The sequence below is a fragment of the Arachis ipaensis genome, chromosome B8, assembly GCF_059453495.1.
Source record: "Arachis ipaensis isolate K30076 ecotype BB chromosome B8, ASM5945349v1, whole genome shotgun sequence".
Classification (NCBI taxonomy): Eukaryota; Viridiplantae; Streptophyta; class Magnoliopsida; order Fabales; family Fabaceae; genus Arachis; species Arachis ipaensis.
In genome coordinates this window covers 3,956,193-3,975,054 of record NC_142443.1, presented here as the reverse complement: position 1 = coordinate 3,975,054, position 18,862 = coordinate 3,956,193, and the positions used below count along the sequence as shown (strand labels likewise).

At 35.1% G+C, this 18,862-nt stretch overlaps 1 protein-coding gene across 1 annotated transcript; it reads right to left on the bottom strand.

The window, feature by feature from the left end:
* Positions 1-5,105: 5,105 nt before the first annotated feature.
* Positions 5,106-7,422, bottom strand: LOC107612625 (tetraspanin-3). Its single transcript, XM_016314321.3, has 2 exons — positions 6,818-7,422; positions 5,106-5,668 (listed from the first exon to the last, which is right to left on the bottom strand). The coding sequence occupies exons 1-2, from the start codon at positions 7,316-7,318 to the stop codon at positions 5,324-5,326; spliced, it is 846 nt and encodes a 281-aa protein (XP_016169807.1). The 5' UTR covers positions 7,319-7,422; the 3' UTR covers positions 5,106-5,323.
* Positions 7,423-18,862: the final 11,440 nt, after the last annotated feature.

Sequence of the window (18,862 nt, the reverse complement as noted above, 5' to 3'; positions counted from 1 at the left end):
ATCAAAATGGAGCAGTTTGCAACAAAAACTTAATCCCACGAAAGAGCAGTAAAATTTGAAATGAAAAATTTTTAACTTATAAAACAAAGATAGAAAGAAAGGATATATGGTATAGTTAAAACACCATGTTTTATTTTCAAGTTTACTAGGTCAAGCAAAAGCAATTAGATTCCTAAAAGCTGCAGTTCTCAAAATTTGTTTCTCCTCTGTTTGTAATAAAAAAGTCAAATGAAAATCTTTAATTTAAAAGGGATAACTTTCTTTTGAAGTAATACGGTCATTATGAACTCATATAATGATTCTTCTTCACACAAACAAAAGCATACTGCATAAGTACATATGAAAGAACCTATTTTCTTAGCACCTTAAGTAATTATTTATTATTAAGAGTACACTAAATCAATTGGATTTTTTTTTTCTTAAATATCATTTGCCAATAAAAATAGTAATTCTACTAACCACTGAGCTATTGTGAGTCTAATCCAATGCACAATATTGTTCTGTGAATCAATAACAATGTAAATAATGAGGGATACCGGATATGCTTAGAATTTGAAAAGCACAAAAACAATATAAATAATCTAATGAGGGATATCCTTGGAATTTGGAAAGCAAAAATTGTCTACATAGATGATAGGGTACTGTAGATATCTCAATTTTTTTTATTCTTCTTAGTTTTTCATATAATTGAGTCCTCACATATGAGTATAAAAGACAAAAAATTTACAAAATAAAGGATAATTTAGTAATAGTTTCAAAAAGATACAAACCACCTGATCAGCAATCAAAAGATTTATTAATACTGCACTCATAAGAAACTAAAACTCGACATTAAGTAATGAAAGAAAACAATATATTAGATAAGTTCTCTATTATTTATGCAATCTAATAATTCAATGGGCACATGTTTATAGATGCACTTTTAAATGCAGATCAGGAAAATGTCTATTCAACCACTAGTTTAAATGATTTCTAACGAACATGAGCATAAATATAGTAACACACCATGCCTTCTTCTGTATTAAACCTGCAACCTAAGTTATTTAAATGTTGAAATTTGTATATACTAGATAAAATTAATTAAGCATATGCTATAGCCAATTGGTACAAACTTCAGTTGTAGCATTTGAAAGAAATTTAGAATTGTTTTCAAGCTCAAAATTTATATCTTCCACTGGCATGCCGGAACGCCTGGTGAAACCATCGCACCTTTCTCCGGCGCGAACCCTAACGGCATTTTCTATAATTTTATTTAAAAAAATAATAAAATTTTACTTTTAAAAATAGAAAAATTACTTCTGCAAAAAATATGGATGGTATATGAATCTCAGAGTTCTCCATCCTCTTGACCGGTGTCGTGAACTTGTTGTCAACTGCTCTTTCTTGATTGACGGCAGCAACACCCTAACCCCTGCCATTGTTCTTTCTCTTTAAAGCGGCATCAACAGCCACCGTCACCTCTAACTTATTGTTATCCATCTCTGCTACTCGTCGAAAACAGATTCAAAACCTCTGCCGTGTCTTCTTTGTTTTTCGCCAGACACTCTCCTAACCACAGCATTGATTACCGCCATTCTCTATCTTTTCTGTCAGTTATTGCTTTCATCACCGACGAGCTCCCTCTTTTTCCTTGCCGGTAATATCTCTGTATTTTGAATCAATCATATTGATAAAGAACAAAAAGAAGAGAAGAGAGAGATAGAGAAAGTCCAGAATAGAATTGAATTATAAAACCTTTTTTTAGTAAGCTCTGATTTGGAATGTTTGAATTATAAAATCCTTTTTCATGTTTGAATTCATATCCCAACAGAGAGAACCCGCCCAAAGTCAAGTTCTTCTTCTTGTCATATATATGCTTTGAAGTTTCTATTTTATCTTTACTTTTTTGGATGCCACTTATCGTATAGTTAAATAATTAAACTTCGCACTTGTCAATGTAATCTTATTATATATGAAAAAGTAGGAGGAGACAATTTTAGTATACAATATGTATAATAGAATTAAAAAAATTAAAATTAAAATTAAAAATTAGATCATTAATTATTTAATTTTAAATTTTAAATTTCAAAAATTAAGATTAACATTTAAACTCACTTACAGTATGAACAGTTATTCTTAATTTCACCATAACTTCCAATACACGTCTAAAATTTGCCGTCATCTTCTCTGGTCCTCACATCACGCTGCTGCACTCTCCACCGGTCATACCGACGCCACCGCAGCCTCCCATCGACACCGCCTTCACATCCGCCAGTCAAGCCGACGCGCCTCGTCCTCTGCCGCTGTTTTCGTGCCCTCTCCCAACAGCCATCATCGCGGACGGCAAGTCCTACCTCCCCGTCGCGTGTCTGTTGCTCGTCTCTCTCACTTGTGCCGTTGCAGTCCCTAGCCGACCGTGCCGCCGACATCGCCACAGACTCCCACACTGCCATGGGTTCCGCATATGCTGCCAAAAGCTCAACGATGCCGCTTTTTAAATTAATCGTGTGAGTATGGTATATGTAACGCACGCGTTACATTTTTTCATTTTTTGTTTCTCTAGTTTTATGATTAGATCAAATCATAAGACTCATGTGTTAAATTATTAGATGATCATAGTTGCTTTTTCTATTTATTTATCTCCTTCTTCTTCTATTTTAATGGTCAATTTAGGGTGATCATTTTAGTAGGTATGCGGATGGTTATTTTAATTTTTATGCAGATGATTATTTTGATTGGATTGGATTTAGTAATATATAATTAAAATATTATTTTTATTTTTAAGTGGATGGTTATTTTTACTATAGAGATATAGAGAGTTAAGCCACTGAAATAAAATATATATAAAATATAAATACATACTAAAATAATAAAATATAATTATAATTTTATATAAATTTTAAAATATCATCTAAATTAATAATATTACATTAATTATAATATTATAATTTTATCTAAATACAAATTCAAAAATCAAATAACAAAAAAATAATTAATTAAGACACATGAACTAAAATAAAAATAATAATTAAATTAAAATCAAGAATAACAAATCTACACAAGAATAATTTTATCAAATTAACAAATTATTAAAATATAAAAAACAACACAATTTAACAATCATAAAGTCAAGAACAACACCACAATACGAATTTATTAAGTTAATAATCAAAACAAGTTAATAAAAAAAATATAAATCACCATAAGAAAGAGCAAATATAGATTAAAAATAAAACAAAAATTGTAACAGTAACAGAAGAGGGAGAAAAGAAATTACCTTAGACTTTGATGAAAATAAAAAGAGAAGGGAGAGAGAGTTGGAAGTTGGAACCAAGATTTTAAAAATTAAATCCATCATTGAATCACTTTTAGTTATTAGTTTATAAATTTATTGGTTTAATTGATTTAACTGTGGTTCAGTTGAAATAATTATTTTATAATAAAATAATAAATAAAATATAATAAATACATTAAAATATAATTATAATCTAATATAAATTTTAAAATATGATATAAATTAAAAATATTATATTAATTATAATATTATAATTTCATCTACATACAAATTTACAATAATTAAAATTACAATTATACAAATTAACAATCACAAAATAAAAAAATAATACTACAACAACAGTAATTTATCAAATTAACAAATTCAAAAACATGAACTTATTTTAAAATAATTATTTAAATTAATAATTAAACAAAAATATAACAATAACCTAACAATTCCAGAATATCTCAACAACAATTTATCAAACTACTAAATTAACAAGATTAAAAATATAAAATTAGATCAAAATTATTCAAATTAATAATTAGATAAAAATACAATAACATAATAATCACAGAATCAAAGAGCGGTATCTCAACAATAATTTATCAAATTACCAAATTAACAATTTTAATAATATAAACTCATATCAATACCATGACAACAATTAAAATAGCTAAAAAAAAAAAAACAACAACAAAAATAATATCACAGCAATCCAATAATTCCAAAAAAAAAAGTATAAATAGATAATAAAACGAATAAATAATGTGAACAATAGAATAAAAAAAATTAAAATTATAAATTAAATCATTAATTAGCTATTTTAAATTTTAAATTTTAAAATTTAATAAATAAGAATTAACAGTCACACCCAATTTAAATTTAACCTCCTTTCTTTATTTGTCATTTTCGGTCTGCATAGACACTCCAAACGCCACTTTACTTCTCTTTCTCCGATCTGACGCCACCCAGCCTCCAGCTAACCCCTTCCCCCAAACATCTTTGTGAACGTCCGATCGCTCCATGAGTCATCTTTCGCGCTGTCTATCCGCATGCCAACCGTGCACTCCCGCAGTCCCGTCTTTACTGTTGCAGCTCGCTGCTCACCACTACCGTTGATAACAACGACAACCACTTCGACGTTAACGCATTGTTCAAAGCAATGCAGAATTTTCATTCCGTTCTCGTCTCCCACAGCTTTGACCGCAAGATTTTATGACGGTTCTCGTTTTTTTCTTCCCTTCTTCCTCCACCATCTTCGCCATGAATCTTACAACACCGCACAGTATGGATCTAAAGGGCTACGTCTACAGCAACATGCTGGACGTGCAGTGAGAAGATATGCAGCAAAAATTTTATATATGTACGTGGATGTTATTTTTTCATGCAAATGAGATGTTTATTCTTAATGTAAATGGAGTGTTTGTTCTTTATATAAATGAGATGTTTCTTTTTAATGTAAATGGGATGTTTGTTCTTCATATGCAAACGGAATGTTTATTTTTAATTCAGTACCCGGGATTTGGATTAGAAAAAAGTGTAATTAGAGTAAACAAGAATAGAATAATTAAAATTTTTAATAGTAGAGTTAAAAAGAATTTTTTAAACTTAGATTTAGGATAGCTTTTATTTTTTAATCCTAAGTGGGCTAAAAAATCAGCTCATGTTCGTTGTTCAAATTTTTCTTTGTCTATCAAGCGACACCCATCTCAAAAACAACCATAAGTACACACAAAAAATTACAACATACCCAAACAGAATTCATATTTAAGTTATTTTGCTCAATTTTCAAAACAATCGTACAGAGGGGAGTCTGTGAAACATATCACTCTTTTATGGATTTATATGAATAATTAAAGTACTTCTACTAATTCAATCTACAAACAAGGCTGTCAATTCATAATCTCATTCTCAGTAATTTACAAAATGATGAAATGATTACTCCCCTCAAAGCAGAAATCTAACACATCATCCATAATAAACCCAATTACACAATGAAACCAGATAAAAGTTACAATCTTTATGCTTTGTAGTTTAACTAAGAAACGATATTGATTATGAGAGCTAGAGATGAAAGGCGCTAGGTTGTGTCTTTGTCATCCTTGCTTGACCGTAGGGCTCATCATTGTCCATCCGGCGGTTGTTGCGGTAGGCGGCGTAAGCGACGACATAGAGGATGACAAGGATGATCATGACAACAATGTTGATGACAGAGACCTTCCTCCAGCTCTTCTTGAGGCTGGCGAGGACGCCGGCCTTGCAAGAGTCGCACGAGTAGCAGAGCATCTGCTGGTCATTGCTCCACCGGCTGCAATCAGGGTCAGTTCCAACCAGGCCTCCGCCTTGGTTCCACACTGTCTCGTTCTGGTACACATACCCACACTCTGTTGGCGGCTTGCAACAACCAGACTACAACCACATCAACAAATTGAGTATCAAGAAAAAGGCTAAATTCAACTGTAATGTTACATATGACTTTATCAATAAGCTAAAAAATTATTCAAATATTGCTACATAGAATAGCTACTTTTCAAGCAATACAGTGCGATATTCCACAAATTTTGTTCAATCACGTAAATAGGTATTATCATTTGTTATCAGCAACGTGGCCAGTGAGTCATGCTAGGAGGCCCCCAATAATCATGTCACACTCATACCAAATAAACCCGCATTATGCAATATTAATCATGGTCTTTAAGAAATTAAATATCTTTCTATCATACCCTATGTGTCTGATTGTCTGTCACGATATCATTCTTGTTAGGTGATATTTCAACATATGTGATCGTGACTTCACCAACGACATGGATGAATGATATCCTACTGCTTTTATACTGATCTATGGTACAACCTTAGCTGCTTACTTAAGCTTTTTAATCTCTATAAATTAAATAATGTTTACTGTATATATGTTGCTACATCCTAATATCCTATATATGCGTGAGCTTATTAATGTTTTATTTCATTATTATTATTATTATTATTATTATTTTAAGGAAAAAGTGTACTTGCTATTCGAACATGGGTAGCATGCACGTGATTGGTGGAGTGACACAATTTTCGGTGGTTTATGAATAGTCAAAGCCCCCAGCATGGCCCACGTGCCAGAGGGTTATCTTATTAGTTATTACACTAGCACCGTCCAGATCTACCCATCCAATGAAGTGCATGCACAAGTAACTCTTTCTATTTCTCTACCCTACACCCATGCTTCATTTATAATCACCAACCCTAAACTTTATGGGAACCATAAATCAATAAGAAATTAGATAAGGCTATTTGTTACATAAAATATTAAGAGGAGTGTTAGGGACAGCAACTTTTGTAATTTGCAGCCATTAAATAGCTATCAATAATAATTTTAATGGTATGAAATTGGTGTAAAATTTTATTCAATAGCTCACTTTTCTTTGTTAGTTACATGCTGGCCAGAATTTGAAAAAATTAATGACCCTAGACTTTTTTTATTAACAAATTATTTTGAAAAACACTCATACAACACACTAACTTAAGAAAAAGAATATAAGAGTTAAATATAAAATAAATAAAAAAGTGCACCTGAATGGGAGAAAGTTTTCTTTGGTAGAACATATCAGCAGTTTCAGGAACGGCAGAAAGCTTAGCACAGACCTTAGAATCCCTAATACAAGAACTTATCTTGGGCCAATATGAGTCACTGGCGACCCGCTCCTCCAACCAGCCCGAGTAGTCCGACAGGTAGTAATCCAAGTAGGCCCGGTTCGGCACCACCTGGCCCGACCCTTTTTCGGTGACTACGTAGGCAAACACTATGAAGCCTATGAGGACCGCGATGACGATGAACATGACCACCAGGTAGAGTCTCATTAGGAAGGTGTTGCGGTAACACGCGCCGGCGAAACCCGCCAAGGACACCACCATGATGGTGATCCCGATGATGATCAATGGCCACTGCAGGAACCTCATGCAGTCGGTGTTGTTGGCCCTGCTGCTCAGCCATATTCCGCCGCCTAGGATCGGAACTGAGACCAGGAACGTTAAGAAGTTCAGTACTCCAATCAAGTGGTTGCTGGTCCTCATGTTTCGGGTGATCAAGAATTGTGGAGAAAGAGTGGTGTACTGTGTCGTATTTATTGCAACACTATGGTCTATGGTGTGACTAATATATTAGATTATATTAATATAAAACGACAAGTCCCGCTGCATTATTATTTATTAAGGACAGGTGTGCACTAGATTCTGTTCATATTCATTAATCCAACAAAATTACTCCAATAACCTCATCATCCTTGTTATAAAATAATTAAATAAATAAGGAAGATGTAAATATAAGATAGAAAAATATAAATATAGAACTCTAGGAATAATGTTTACTAATATAATTATTTTGATATAATAGAAGTAACTTTTAGGGTAAAAAACTATAATAAGCCAATGCCAGGCTAAAATTACGTAAATAAGCCAAAACTAAAATCGTTTCAGTAATGAGCCAAACCACATATTTATATAATTCGAACCAGAGTGGTTCAAACTCTATTCATGAATAATTCGAACCAATGCAGTTCGAATTACAAAGGGGAGCTGGTTCAAATAAATCGAACAAGGTTGGTTCAATTTAGTAATGCTAGTAATTCGAACCTAGCTGGTTCGAATTATAGAGAGAGAGAGGCTGAATCAAGTAATTCGAACCAAGTTGGTTCGAATTACACAAACCCAAATTCGAACCAGGCTGGTTCGATTTAGTGGTAGACAGAGCAGTATATATATGGTTGTAAACGTGAGTTGCTCTCATTAGAGGGTGTAAGATGGCTAGTGAGGAGAGTTTTGTGGTTTTGGTTCACCACAGAGGATCCATTAAGAAGAAAACTCGCTCCGGTGTGAAGTTCACAGATAAGGATCCTCTCTGTATTGTCGTGAACCCAACGACGAGCTATGATGACCTTGTTAGATCTGTGCTGATGAAACTTGGTCTGGAAGGTGCGAAGCGGGTTAAGAAGTTTTTCTATCGCATTCCAATCACGGTCTTGCAGGATACCGTGAAGTATGATTGTTTCACGATTGGTAGTGATGAGGACCTGCAAGTCATGTTTCTATATCGGAGGCAGTTTCCCGAGGTGAGGACACCAGAGTTGTTGGCAAAGCTGGTTGATGTGGTATCCAGCTCAGGGGGTTCGAACCGGAATACCACCACTGTAACCGCGGCAGCCGGTTCCAGTTCCAGGCTTGCCGTTGCTTCTTCGTCCGTCCCTGTGTACGAGCCAGCGGTCCAACCTGTCGCCTCCCCGTCTTTTGCTGTTGATCTCAATGACGGAGTAGGCGACGTGGTAGGATCAGTTGATATTCTGCCGAACGCTTTACAGGGCGTTCCACCGGTTGGCGTCGGAGACGGATTGTTGGGTGATGTAGAGGAGGACGACGTCGAGCCGGATATGATTGAGGATGACAGCGGCGACGAGGTTGGAGCGACTGAGCCTGCATTGGCGTTCAGTGGTTCTAGTTCTGGCACACAGGAGTATCCACCACATTTTTCCTCTTTGGACCTGGATGCCATGAGGCAGGAGGGTGTTTCAGGACACTCTGTTGGATTCGGAGCTAGAGATGCGGAAGGGACTGCTGGTCTGACAGAGTTCCAGGTTGGTCAGCAATTTCAGGATAAAGATGAGGCCCTGTTAAGTGTGAAGACTTACAGCATCCGGCGAGGGGTACAGTACAAGGTAGTGGAGTCTGATCATCGCCGTTATGTGGGCAAGTGTTCTGAGTTTGGGAATGGGTGCACATGGTTGATTCGACTGAGTCTGCGGCAGTGCAAGGGCATTTGGGAGGTCAAACGGTACAATGGACCTCACACTTGTCTTGCGACCTCCATCTCAAGTGACCACAGGAGCTTGGATTATCATGTGATTTCGTTGTTCATTATGCCAATGGTTAGGGCTGATGCATCAGTCAGCATCAAGGTGCTCCTAAATGCCACGGCAGCACACTTCGGGTTTAGGCCGACTTATAGGAGGGTCTGGATGGCGAAGCAGAAGGCTATTGCCCTCATATACGGTGACTGGGATGAGTCATACAACGAGCTCCCCAGGTGGGTGTTGGGAGTCCAGTTGACGATGCCCGGTACTGTTGCAATACTACGGACGAGCCCCGTTCGAGTTAGTGGACAAGTAGACGAGTCTCAAGCTTTTTTCCACAGACTTTTCTGGACGTTTCCACCGCTCATCGAGGCATTTCACCATTGCAAGTCCCTAGTTAGTATTGACGGCACCCATCTGTATGGGAAGTATGGGGGTACTTTGCTCATCGCGATTGCACAGGACGGGAACTCCAACATTCTACCTGTTGCATTCGCACTAGTAGAGGGTGAGAATGCAGAGTCTTGGTCATTCTTTCTCTCCCACCTTCGACAGCACGTGACACCGTGCAGGCCTAAACCGAGGAAATCGCCAGAAGATCCATGACTGAAGTAGCTGAAGTGGGCCTGCTAGTTTGACGACATGTCTGTTCGCCACTCGGCACATGCACCGGTACAACCATGCCAGTGCTGCAGAACCCCAGCTGTAGGTACCCATCTCCTCCAGCCTAGCTACGTACGGAAGCCATCTGATGTGAATGCGGTTGCCGGACTTGTCCGCAAACAGCTGCGTGCCCAACAACATCATGATGTACGCACGTGCATATCGGCGCACAGTCTCGTCATCGGCTCCCTCAGGGCACTCACCAAAAGTCTCCTGAAACTAGCTGCAGTTCACTGCGTACTTCTGAACCTGGCTAGGAGGAGGTATCACTCCAAGCATCTCCTGGAACCACTCCCATGCTGGACGCCCACCCTGGATGTATATATGGAACTCTGATAGGCAGTCGCTCACGTAACGCCCATCCACTGGCAAACCCAACTGGTATGCCACGTTCTGGAGTGTGATCGTGCACTCTCCGAACGGCATATGAAACGTGTGCGTTTCTGGATGCCATCGCTCGATGAATGCACTGACAAGGGCCTCGTCTAACTGGAACCATCTATCGTTCAGCCTTGCAAGATGGTATAGACCGGCCATCTGCAAGTACGGAATGTATCTGTCATCCAGTCGCATACCTTGCTGCCGCCGCATGCTCCTGATGCATCGCTGAGGCTGCACATGAAACCGCATAACCAACACGATAAATCATGAACAAAACATTATACTAAATAAAACCGCATAAAAATACATGAACAAGAACCACATGCAAAACAAACTCATAGACCGCACAACTAAACCGGTAACATAAAACAACTTAAGTAGAACCACTAACATAAAACAGCTTAACTAAAACCGTTAACATAAAACAGCTAGCATAAAACAACTAACACAAACCACTAACATAAAACAACTAACAGAAACCACTTACATAAAACAACTAACATAAACCACCAACATAAGAAACCAACATAAACCACTAACTTAAAAGAGCTAACATAAAACAACTAAAACAAACCACTAACATAAACCACCAAAATAAACCACCAACATAAACCACTAACATAAACCACTAACATAAACCACCAACATAAACCACTAACATAAACCACTAACATAAATCACTAACATAAACCACCTACATAAACCACCAACTAAACCACCATCTAACCCGCATGCAAAACCACTAAGTCACATATACCGCTACCACGAAGATTTTTCTGTACTAACCTCCTCGTTGATGACCCCGGCTATATGAGCAACTCCGTCCAAGCGATATAACCGTGCCAGATCGTCCCCCATCAGCAGAGTATTCCGTTCAGGTCTTCTTCGTACAGAATCTGGGTCGTTTTCTCTGGGATTTGGTGGGGTAGGGGAAGAGAAGAATAGTTCGAATGAGGCTGATTCGAACTCCTTATATAGCCGAATCACTTGTAATTCGAACCAGCTCGGTTCGAATTATGAAGGAGCCACGAGAAGTGTAATTCGAACCAGCTTGGTTCGAATTACATGGTTTGTTACAATAGGCATAATTCGAACTAGCCTGGTTTGAATTATGTGGAGCTTGAGTTCGAACCACCTTGGTTCGATTTACCTTCAACTTTTTCTTCTCTTAATTCGAACAATGTTGGTTCGATTTACTTAGGAATGTAGTTTGAACCAGGCTGGTTCGAATTACATAAAAATAGTCCTTGGTTCATTGCTGAAACGATTTTGATTTTGGCTTATTTACGTAACGCGAAACTACCCTTGGCTTATTACGGTTTTTTACCCTAACTTTTATATATATATATATATATATATTACTTAATATAAGTAGTATCCAATGTAAAGAAAGAGTATAAAAAAAGAGAGAAAATATTGTATTAATTGTTGTGTGTAAAATGCATTTGACGATGCTTGCTATTTATACATGTAAAGTGATTCCACTTTCAACTTTCATTTATTACTTTTTGTCTTTTAAATAGATTCATTCAGTCTTGAGAATGATATCCACCTAAGCTATGCGTGGTCATCCATCTTTATCACAACACTCCCCCTTGGATGACCATTTAAGATTATTGCCTCGTTAAAACTTTACTAAAAAAAAACCCAATAGGAAAAAACCTTAGTGAAGGAAAAAGAGTACAATATCCTTTAGTGATGGGGACTGACTCATTAAAAATCTTGTCAAGAAAAACCCATTGAGAAAAAAAATCTGACCAAGGAAAAAAGAGTACAGCCTCCCCCTCTTGCCAACATCATTTAATGTCTCGAAATCGGCGTATCCCAATCTCATGTACCAATCTTTCAAAGGAGGATTTTGGAAGTGACTTTGTAAATAAATCTGTCAGATTATCACTTGAGCGGATCTATTGGATATCAATTGTCCCTTGATTTTAAAGATCATGAGTGAAGAAAATTTTGGGAGAAATATGCTTTGTTCTATCACCTTTGATGTATCCGCCTTTAAGTTGAGCAATGCATGCTGTATTATCTTCAAATAAGACAGTTGGAGCTATCTTATGGTCATCAATCAGTCCACATGATGACAGAATATATTGGATCAAACTCCTGAGTCAAAAACACTTGTGACTAGCTTCATGAATCGCCAGTATTTCAACATGATTAAAGGAGGTTGCTGCTATCGTCTGTTTCGTGGACCTTCATGATATAGCTGTACTACCATATATGAACAAGTATCCTGTTTGAGATCTCCCTTTATGTGGATCAGACAAGTAGCCAGCATCTGCATAACCAACTAGTTGTGACTTGGATCCATAGGGATAAAACAATCCAATATCAACCGTTCCATGAAGATATCGAAAGATTTGCTTGATTCCACTCCAATGTCTTCTGGTTGGAGAGGAACTATACCTTGCTAGTAAGTTTACAGCAAATGATATATCGGGTCGTGTATTATTAGCAAGATACATTAGCGCTCTAATGGCACTAAGATATGGTACTTCTGGACCAAGGATATCTTCATTTTCTTCTTTAAGACAGAATTGATCTTTCTCCACATCCAAAGATCTTACGATCATTGGGGTACTCAAGGGATGTGACTTATCCATATAAAATCTTTTCAAGATCTTTTCTGTGTATGTTATTTGATGAATAAAGATCCCATTTTTTATATGCTCGATCTGCAGGCCGAGACAAAATTTAGTCCTTCCAAGATCTTTCATCTCAAACTCTTCTTTTAGAGTTTTTATAATTGTTGGAATCTTTTCAGGAGTCCTAATGATATTTAAATCATCAACGTACATAGCAATTATAATGAACCCAGATGCAGATTTCTTTATGAAGACACATGGACAGATATCATCATTCTTGAATCCGTTTTTGGCCAGATACTCAGTAAGACGATTATACCACATTCGTCCAGATTGCTTTAGACCGTATAAAGATCTTTGCAATTTAATTGAGTATAACCCTTGCGAATATTCATTGGATGGTTTAGATATCTTTAGTCCTTCAGGGACTTTCATATAGATATCCCGATCTAATGAGCCGTATAAATAGGCTGTTACCACATCCATTAAATGCATATGCAGTTTATGATATGCAGATAAACTGACCAAATAATGCAATGTTATCGCATCCACTACAGGGGAATACGTTTCTTCATAATCTATACCGGGCCTTTGTAAAAAACCTTGTGCCACAAGTCGGGCTTTATAGCGCATAACTTCATTTTTCTCATTTCATTTTCTCACAAATACCCTTCGGTATCCAACAGGTTTTACATCTTTTGGTGTACGGACTACAGGTCCAAAGACTTCACGTTTTGCAAGTGAGTCTAATTCAGCTTTCATGGCTTCTTCCCATTTTGGCCAATCATTTCTTTGTCGACATTCTTCGACTAATTTTGGCTCAAGATCCTTACTTTCATGCATGATATTTAATGCCACATTATATGCAAATATTTTATGACAATTGTCTTATTTCGGTCCCATTTCTCTCCTGTAAAGACATAATTTATCGAGATCTCCTGTAAAACAACTAAATAAATAAGGAAGATGTAAATATAAGATAGGAAAATATAAATATAAAACTCTAGTATTAATGTTCACCAATATAATTATTTTGATATAATAGAAGTAATTTATATATATATTACTTAATATAAGTAGTATCCAATGTAAAGAAAGAGTATAAAGAAAGAGAGAAAATATTGTATTAATTGTTGTGTGCAAAATGCATCTGACGACACTTGCTATTTATACATGTAAAGTGATTCCACTTTTAACCTTCATTTATTACTTTTTGTCTTGTAAAGAGATTCATTCCGTCTTGAGAATGATATCCACTTAAGCTATACATGGTCATCCATCTTTATCACAACAATCCTAACACTCATAAGTCATAACTCATAACCATCTTTCCTGCATAATTGTAAAACTCAGATACGAGCGAGCAGTTCGATCAGAAAATTAGTAAATTGAATTTTTAATTAGTTTGGTCCAGTTTAAAGATTATTTAATATTAAGAATCAATAATAACCGAATAAATTAGTAAAAATTAGTGAAAATTTGGTCCAACCAAATTGTTCAAGAAAAAATTCTAAAATTGATGAAAATGCAATTTGAATTTAAATCTTTTTTATATAACATATTTTTTGCCACTAAAATATATTATTTTTTGTTATTTTATATACTAATTATTGATAATTATATAGTAAAATCGCACAATAATTTTCTTAGATATTATTTTAATTTTATATTTATTTAGTCGTTTAAATTAATTATATTTTTTATTATTCATAATTATTAATATAAATATTATTAAATATATATAAATAAAAAATATCAAATATTTTTATTAATTATAATATAATTATTTTTTATAATTATATGATAATTGTTAATATCATTTTTCAATAAATACATATAGTATATAACATTATAATAAATATAAAAATATTTTAATATAAAAATAAAATTAAAAAATATTTATCATAAAAAAATACTAAAATTTTATATACTTATTTAATAATAACCGAATTATAACTTATTGAATATAATTTGTTGAAACTTAATTATTTTTAAATATTAGTGAAAATATGTATTTTAAATTTTAATTTTAGATTTTTGACTATTTTATATTTTTTATTTACATAGGACTGGTTCTACTAATTCATCCAATGATTCAATAAAGTATGTAAAAGTGATGATTTGTAAATATATGTGTCGTTTTAATTTATTTTTAATCTATATTTATATTCTAACATATATTTATACTGATAATTAATTTTAGTGACTAATTTTAATGTACACGTAATATGATATTTTTATCAATATTAAAAATAAGTCATTAGTTCATTATTTACATACCGAAAGATATTTTTATATAAAAATAACAATTAAAAATGACAACATTCAAAATTCAATACAAGTTTAAAAAATCTTGAAAATTAATACTATACATAATAAATAACAAAATAATATAAATATTAAGCAATTAATATCTTTAATTTATATTTAAATTAATATTGGTCAATTTTCTATTTTTGTTAGTCACGTCATACAATTACATGCATTGAATATCCTGGAAAAACATTAAAATAGAAACAACAAATGAACGATAACTTAAACAGCCAAAATGAAGCCATGCGCGCGCATTCAAACTACTGCTATTTCTTTCTTTCTTCTTTTTTTTTTTTTAAACTACTACTATATATATGTGATTTCTATAATTTCATTTTGATAAACTTTCAGGCTACAACTTTGAGTGAAAGAGTTGTCACAATGTCACGTGTATTTCAATTTACAAATCACTTTTACATACTTTATTGAGTTTAGAATCCTCTATTATATTCATACTTAAACTTACACAAAAACTTGTCAAGTTTACGTTGGGATATCCCAAGTTCCAACATATTTCTAGGGAAAATTTAATTAAACAACATAGCCTATATATGAACGAAACTTAGGTTCAGGCAACTAACTCCAATGTTTCTCAAGAATATTTCCTTGATAGCCTCAAGGTTCACGTGAGCCCAACCATATATATATACAATCTAATACATTAATTATGTATTTTATATATTAATAACACATCTTCCTTTAATAACTGTACAGTTATATTATATTAGTAATAAGTAAAAAAGGAATTTACCGTGAAACTTAAGTATAAAATCACTGCATTCACAAGATACTCTGATCTGGTCAAATAATGCTATGAAGTTCAATAATACTTCTGTTATCTACACAAAATTGATTAATTCTTATTTAATTTTTGCCAATCTTTTCCAAATGCTTTTACTTGTTCATGACTACTTCATTCATGGTGATTGTAGTTTTTGTTTGACTAAGTTCAATTAGGTGAACAAGGCCTTAATTCGGTGCACGTGACAGCCTTTCACCGAACATACCCAATCATTAATATTAGGTTGATGTATGATCTCATTGATCTGATAGGCCTCTTGCAAGTAGAATGGGCCAATCAATAACAATGTTGGGAAATTTTTCATGTCATTAAAGCTTAAAACGTAATCCAACCATCCATAACTTGTGATATATCCATAAGACTTTCTCTCATCAGAAGAGTAACTTTCTCTAGAACGCGAAGTTCTTATTCAGTAGGGAGTCTTCCATATCAATATTTCAACATATACTCAAAAATTCACAGTGCCACCTGAAAGCATATAAGCACAAGGTAACAAGCTGTCAACAAGCTGTAGAATGAAATCCATAGAAGGTAAGGTCATCAAGCTCAATAATACAAAAGCTCTTGGATATAAGAAAGATTATTTGAACATGGTGGTGGGTAAGATAATTAGCGACAAGGAGATCAGCTTTAAAACATGCAAAAATGCACTACATACTAGGAATGTGGGAAAACCCACAAGAAGTTGCTGTCACTAATGTTGGCCTAAAGAAGATTTTATTCAGTTTTAAAGATAGGAAGAAATGGCTCCAGATTCTTCAGAATGGACCTTGAAATGTTAGAGGAAATCTAATTAATCTCAAGCTATGGATGAGAGGAGAATCAGTCTTTGAAATGGATCATGACTATATGAAATTTTGGATACAGATTCATGGTATACCACTTAAGCATATAAACAAAGAAACAGGAAGGTTAATAGGAGAAATGCTAGGAGTGCTAGCTAAAGCTGAAGATCCTTTGGTGGAGGGGATACTTAGTTCTTAAGAGTCAGAGTTGGGATTAACATAAAGAAGCCTTTACCTACGGGCTTCTTTATGGATAGGGAGAATCAGCCACCGCTCTGGATTTTTTTCAAGTATGAAAGGCTGCTTGAATGTTATTACTTTAATTGCGGAATAATAGGACATGAGAGAAAAACTTGCAAGAATCCAACGACTATGGCTTGCTGGGATCAGACTAAACCAAAGTATTCAGCGGGTTTAGGGGTAAACCAAGTTCGATCATTATTAGCCATAGAGATAGGAAGCTCAGGTCAGAGAAGCAAGAAAAATGGGGATGAAGAAGAACAAGCGCGTGCAAATCAAAACATGGGCAGAGATAGTGAAGAAGAACAAGAAACAGAAGAAAGTGTGATTAGAGCTGATCTAAACATGCAGCAAGAATTAAGGGAGAATGAGAAGAATGAGGTAGGGGAGCAGGTAAAGACTCTGCAGAAAATTTTTTATTTTCAGGGATTGGAGGCTGAACATAATGAAATAAAGGATATAATCTGGTTAAATACGCCAAATGAGGAGGTGGGGAAGGAAAGTGGATATTGGGCCTTCTCTAAATAGGCCCAAAACATTACAAATAAGAAAGAAAGGCTGAAAATGAACTCTGGGCTGATTAGGAATATATGGTCAACTAATACAGTGGATCCAGTTCAATTAATGGATGGTATGGAAAATAAATCAACACAAGATAGAAGAGTCAAACAAACTAGTCAGCAGGCAAAAGGAGATGGGTTGAAGCTTCAACAAGTGGAGCAAGAAGTTAATAGCTATAAAGTGCTGAAAAAGGGAGACAAGGCTGCAGGAGGCACGGAACAAAGAACGATTAGAAAAATACTAAAAAACTTTGCTAAGGGAGAAGGGGATAAAATTGGCAAAGGAGGCACAGATACAGGTAAAGGGAAAGGAAACCAAGGGGTACAGGAGGATGAACAACAGCAAAGGACATTAGGAAAGTGGATGTACAGGAAACCGATCATCAATGAGGTAAGCATGAAAGAGAAGGATCCTAAATTGCAGATATTTGAGGAAGGAATGGATTACTTTGTCGAATTGGCAAGTGAAGAAGAATGGGGTAATGGAATACAAGGGACAGAATCTGAAGCTACAGGGTGGGAGATACAACTAATACAAAAAATGGAGATCGGTCTAAACCTGAAAAGGAAAAGAGATGAAGATGAGGTATTAATGCTGACTAATTCTGAATGGTCAGAGGATAAGCACATTAAAGTGGAAGTGAATATAAAGAAGCAAAGGAAGGAAGAAGGCAAGAGTGGAGACAGGGAGGAGAATGTTGGAGGAACGGATAGGAACTGGGTTATGGAAGGTAAAGTAGAAAACAAATCCATGGCCGAGGAGGCGGGCCTTATCAAGCCCCACTCTCAGCCATGAGCATCATTAGTTGGAATTGTCGAGGGGTGGTGGCCCCCGCGACAGTTTCGAAACTTTTGCATCTGTGTAAACAGATAAAATCCTCCATTGTATTTCTCATGGAGACTAGAGCTAAGGATAGTAGTGTAAGTAAAATCAAGAGAAGGCTTCATTTTGATAAATACTTTTGTGTAGAATCCCGGAGTATGTCCGGAGGTCTATGTTTCTTATGGAATGAAAATATTAATGTTGATGTTTACTCTTGGTCTAATTATTATATTAAAGCTTACATTAAAGATAGAAAAAGAAATGATTGGGAAACCATTTTCATATACGGTAACGCAAACCCAGGCAAGAGGAGGGAGGAATGGGAGGAGCTCACAACAAGCAATTTTAACAGGAATGAACCTAAACTCTTCATAGGAGATTTCAATGTTGTATTAGCTCAAAAGGAGAAGGAAGGCATGCATGAGCAGCCGAGGAAATAGATTGTGGATTTCAAGAATTTTTTGGATTCTAATGCTCTCATGGACATGGATCTAAAAGGATGTAAATTAACTTGGTTTAGCAATCCTTGAAATGGGTTAATAATTAAGGAAAGAATAGATAGGGCTCTTATTAACTAAAAATGGAGGCACAAGTTTCCAAATGCAAGTTTGATAGCT